At 43.4% G+C, this 5660-nt stretch overlaps 1 protein-coding gene across 1 annotated transcript in view; it reads left to right on the top strand.

Moving 5' to 3' along the window:
• Window positions 1-2950, top strand: part of LOC122564965 (collagen alpha-1(XXVII) chain B-like) — a 19795-nt gene extending 16845 nt beyond the window's left edge. Inside the window, exon 7 of the mRNA XM_043720525.1 lies at window positions 2004-2950. Coding sequence (XP_043576460.1) covers window positions 2004-2150 — 147 coding nt within the window. The 3' untranslated portion in view covers window positions 2151-2950. The remainder of the gene's footprint in view (window positions 1-2003) is intronic.
• Window positions 2951-5660: the final 2710 nt, after the last annotated feature.

The following is a 5660-nucleotide window of genomic DNA, read 5'->3' as shown; positions in this document are numbered from 1 at the left end:
CCGACATTTCCGCCACCTCCAAAAAGACCCCACCACCAGGGATATATTTCCCTCCCCACCCCTTTCCGCCTTCCGCAAAGACCGTTCCCTCCGTGACTACCTGGTCAGGTCCACGCCCCCCTACGACCCACCCTCACATCCTGGCACCTTCCCCTGCCACCACAGGAACTGTAAAACCTGCGCCCACACCTCCTCCCTCACCTCTATCCAAGGCCCTAAAGGAGCCTTGCTCAGTTTGGGAAACTTGGTTGACATGGACAAATTGGAGCAAAGGGTCTGTTTCCGTGCTGTATGACCCTATGTCTGTAGCTATGGGGATAAAGTTGGAATGGGGGAAATGGAGACAAAAGCAGAATTGTTATGGTACAGAAGGAAACCATTCAGCCCATGGTGCCTTCGCCTGTACCTCAAAATGCGCCAGCCCCCTTCTGCTTTCAGCCCATGCCTTTGCTCATTATTTCTGCCGAAATAACCATCCAATGCCCTTCTTGAATGCCTCAATTGAAGCTGTGTCCATTACATCTCAAGGCAGTGCATTCCAGATCTACCCACTCACTGAGTGAAAGGAATAGGTCACCATACAGAGAGCTGGAATGCACTCGATGGACCGAATGGCCTCCTTCTCTGTGATAAATGCCTTAGTTGACTCCGAGTACAGATCACTGAGAGAAATCCAAGAGTTCTTTTATTTGTTCACATTCACTTAATTGGCCAACGGATTCACAGTAAGAGAGAGTGTTAACATTCCAAACGGCCGAAGACTTTTTCGATCCGAGCTGGGAGAACTTAGGAAAATAGAGTCAGAGAAATGTACAGGACGGAAACAGACCCTTTGGTCCAACTCATCCATGCTGACCCGATATCCTAAATTAATCTAATGCCATTTGTCAGCACTTGGCCCATATCCCTCCAAACCCTTCCTATTCATACACCCATCCAGATGCCTTTTAAGTGTTGTAATTGTACCAGCCTCCACCACTTCCTCTGGCAGCTCATTCCACATCCGCACCACCCTCTGCGTGAAAGCGTTGCGCTTTAGGTCCCTTTTAAATCTTTCCTCTCTCACCCTATGCCCTCTAGTTCAGGACTCCCCCACCCCAGGGAAAAGACCTTGTCTATTTACCCTATCCATGTCCCTCATGATTTTATAAACCTATATAAGGTCATCCCTTCACCCTCCGACGCTCCAGGGAAAACAGCCCCAGCCTGTTCAGCCTTTCTGTGTAGCTCAAATCCTCTAACCCTGGTAACGTCCTTGTAAGTCTTTGCTGCACCCTTTCAAGTTTCACAACATCATGACGGCTGTCAAACAAATGCAGAGTCTGGGAAAGGTGGGGAGTGTGGAGAAGAGTGAAGAGGGAGGGTTGATGGATGGGAGGCAGGGCTGCACAGGCTCAATGGCAACAGAGAAGAAAACGCAAAAACAATGAGCGTTTCTTTGGCCTTTTTCACCTTGGAACATCTCGGGATGCTTCACAGGGTCAGCGCTGTGTTCCAATTTAACACTGAGCCACTTACAAAGCCATTAGAGCTGTTGACCAGAAGCTCAGTCAAAGAAGTCATTTTTAAAAGTGTGGAAGCAGGCCATTCAGCCCACACTGACCCTCCAAAGAACATCACTCAAGTTGCTCCCCCCCACCCTATGTTTCCCATGGCTAGCCTTCAAAACCATGGGCAATCTCCCACAGCTCGTCCACTCTGACCTGCACTTCTTTGGACAGCGGGAGGAAACCCACACAGACACAGGGAGAATGTGCAAACTCCACACTGACTGTCACTTGAGGGTGGAATTGAACTCAGGTCCCAGGCGCTGCGAGGCAGCAGTGCTAACCACTGCACTACTGTGCTGTCCATCTCAGAGCAGAGAAAAGGAGGGGTGGGTGGGGGGTTGGGTTTGAAGTGAATTTTCTAAATTTCCGCAAGCCCATGGCTTTGGTGCTTCCTATTGTAGATGTAAGTGAAACATGCTGACAGTCCTTGTTTTCATTGGTATTGGTTTTCAGATAAAAGATGGACGATGGCACCAGACACACTTCCTGTTTCACACCCAGGATCCCAATCAGTTGCCGATAGTTGGTATTTATAACTTACCACAACCAAAGCCTGGACTACATTACCACCTTGAGGTTGGGCCTGTCTGCTTTCTCTGAGACCTCGGATTGACCATCTTTAACCCACATCAGAGCATAGTTATCCTTTACTGTGTATTCAAATAAAACTCAAGGAATTGCTGACGTGATGTGTGGGAATATCACATTACCCATCAGAGAAGGCTACGCAATAGCTTTCTTTAAAATCAGAAAAAAAAAACTGTAAAGAGACATTAAGAGGACCTGTTTCGTGGGGAAGAATTTAGCCTAAAGCAACTAAAATTGAAGATTTTCACCCTCTAGCCTAAGAGTATGTAGGCTGCTGTGTATGAAGGAATGGATCAAAGTGGGTTGCAGAAGATCCATTTTAAAGAGACAGAGAGAGAGAAAGGGGGGAAAATAATAAATTGATTTGTAGTGGCTTAGCCAGCATTCTGTTCAGCAGTCCCAAGTTATGGGATACTCAGAAACGTTGATTGCATGTAGTCGATAGAGCTGGTGACCTGCATTGTCTACTAAGCAATCTCCAATGTGCAATAGTAAAGGGAGAAACTAGAGGAACTATCAAGGATTGATAAAATTCCCTAAATCCGTGACACTTCATCTGAAGTGTGAATGATTCCAATGTTTAGCTCTCAGCCACCAAACGCCTGAACTAATTAGTCAGTCCCGGGCATGGTGAAACCAAGTGATAAAGGAGGTTGGGTCCAGTTTCCTAGTGATTATGACATGGTGCTAGTGGGATGAACTTCGTGGGGTGATTTTTTTTCTACCTCTCATTGTCTGGAATTGGTGCTCACATTCTTGTGTTTTATTGTCGATATTCACATGTCGTTTTCGAATCACTGGTGCTATGTAATTACCACGAGGGTGGTGGGGGGGGAGGGGGAAGTTGTCCAGGGTGGGGGGGTATAGGGGTGTGAATGGGAGGGTCAATGTTTCGAGAGTGTGGGCCCCTCCCACTGACACCTGCTAAGGAAACCTTAAGTACGACAGTAATTGTTAAGTTAATGATGTCTAGAGTGCCTTTAATATTTGAAGAGATTATTTAACTGTGCTTCAGAGAGGTTCCAAACCCTACTGTTCCTGAGTGCCTGAGTGACCAATATTTGTTTCTAAACTAAAACGAAGGAAGGGAGTTGAGGAAATCGCTGAGAGTTTTTGCTGTTTTGTCGTTTGTTATCTTTGTTTTACTCTGTCCTGAACGCTTTTGTACAAAGTTGCCCCAAAAGCTGTAATTAATATTTAGAGAAGCTTTTAATAATTAAAGAAACCTGAGTCTTTCCTGAAACAAAGATAGATTTTTTTTTGCATCTTCTCCGCACATTGTGTACGATGTTTCTGTTGTATACAGTGTGTCAATATTTTACAATCTGCTATTTAATGTTATTTAAATATTTTTAAAACTTCGGTCTAAAGGAGGAACCATTGCCTGGTCCCAACACAGATGTCTATGTTTTGAAATAGACTGGTCCTTTGTGTGTAGCAGGTGTAAAGATGTTGCTTCAACACCCAACTGGTCTTGGAGAATAATGTAGAGTTCTTTCTGTTTATGCTTGTCTATTGTGTAAATTTGGTGCGTTGAAGAGAATATTTCAGTGTTTCAAATCTAAAGATATGCAGAGTCTAAATGTACTGTTTAGGAAAATGCTTTAAGCGCTTTTTAATTCTTGAATTTTTTTTACTTTGAAGGAAATATGTGAAAAATCTAGAATTCTAATACATTATTTTAAATTTATTGCATTTTTTAAACAAAAATCTAAGAATACAGTTGAAAAAAGCCAGCCATCAGAATACCTCATACATTTTGGTTCCATTCTGAATACATTTCAGCTTTGTTTATTTTTATTTTCTTTTTTTTTGTTTAAAGTTTGTTTTTTACTTCATTTTTGGATTTTTTTTCCATCTATTCCATTTGCTTTTTTTTTCTGTGTGTGTGTCTGTTGCTATAGAAACAGAGTAGCCATAAAATGGCCATCCGCAGACGTCAGTATCATAATTGCCTTAGCCACAGAGGTTTAAACGTTCTGTGCAGAGTTCACTATTTAGCTGTGAATTATCTTACTCAGCCTTTGCTAGCCTTGATGGGGCTAAGACTCTTCCATTGTTTGAAATTAAAAGTTTCTGAAATGTTACTGAAATAAATATTTCAAACTGAAGCAACGAAACCTGGCCTGAACGTTTTGTGTATTATTCAAGAAGCATACAGACATCAGAAATGGGAGTGGGCCAATCAGCTCTCCAGATTACCAGGAGAGTGGGAATTGAGAAACATTTCGGTCACGGTCGAACGGCAGAGCAGAATCAATGGGCTGAAGGGCCTCTCATTCTGCTCCCATATCTTATGATTAAGCCTGTCTCAATATTCAATAAGATCTGCCCCAGGCCTCGACTTCTCTTTCTTGTCAGCTCATGGTAGCCCTCACCTCCTCAATATGTCAAAAATCAATCTACCACCCAACTTCGGTCCAACTCCTTCATACCGACCAGATATCCCAACCCAATCTAATCCCACTTGCCAGCACCCGGCCTATTTCCCTCTAAATCCTTCCTATTCATATACCCCTCCAGATGCCTTTTAAATGCTGTAATTGTACCAGCCTCCACCACTTCCTCTGGCAGCTCATTTCATACACGTACCACCCTCTGCGTGAAAACGTTGCCCCTTAGGTCCCTTGTAACATCTTTCTTCAAATGCATTCAGAGATCTAACCTCCACAACTCTCTGAGCTGGGAAAGTCAAGGTAATCACTACCAAACTGAAGTAATTACTTTGTTCCTTAGTTTTAAATTATTGTCACAATGCCCTTCGTCCAGGATTCTTCATCTTCTCAACATCTGCCCTGTCAGTCATTAGAAACAGCAGAGTCATATGTTTTAATCACATCACTACATTTTCACACTCTGAATTGTTTAAATTATTCATTCGTTGGATATGGTCAGCATTTATTGCCCATCCCTAAATGCCCAGAGGGTATTAAGAGTCAAGCACATCACTATGTCAGGTATAGACAGGATAGATCGAGTGAATCCTTAGAAGAGTATAAAGGCAGTAGGAGTATACTTAAGAGGGAAATCAGGAGGGCAAAAAAGGGGACATGAAATAGCTTTGGCAAATAGAATTAAGGAGAAACCTAAGAGTTTTTACAAATATATTAAGGACAAAAGGGTAAGTAGGGAGAGAATAGGGCCCCTCAAAGATCAGCAAGGTGGCCTTTGCGAGGAGCTGCAGAAAATGGGGGAGATATTAAACGAGTATTTTGCATCAGTATTTACTGTGGAAAAGGATATGGAAGATATAAACTGTAGGGAAATAGATGATGACATCTTGCAGCTGGATGTCTTGAAACGCATAAAGGTGGATAAATCCCCAGGACCTGATCAGGTGTACCCTAGAACTCTGTGGGAAGCTAGAGGAGTGATTGTTGGGGCCCTTGCTGAGATATTTGTATCATCGATAGTCACAGGTAAGATGCCGGAAGACTGGAGGTTAGCAAACGTGGTGCCACTGTTCAAGAAGGGTGGTAAGGACAAGCCAGGGAACTATAGACCAGTGAGCCTGACGTCGGT

This window comes from Chiloscyllium plagiosum, chromosome 30 (genome assembly GCF_004010195.1).
Source record: "Chiloscyllium plagiosum isolate BGI_BamShark_2017 chromosome 30, ASM401019v2, whole genome shotgun sequence".
NCBI classification, from domain to species: domain Eukaryota; kingdom Metazoa; phylum Chordata; class Chondrichthyes; order Orectolobiformes; family Hemiscylliidae; genus Chiloscyllium; species Chiloscyllium plagiosum.
Note: the sequence above shows the minus strand (reverse complement) of the source record. Positions and strands in the feature narration are given on the sequence as shown.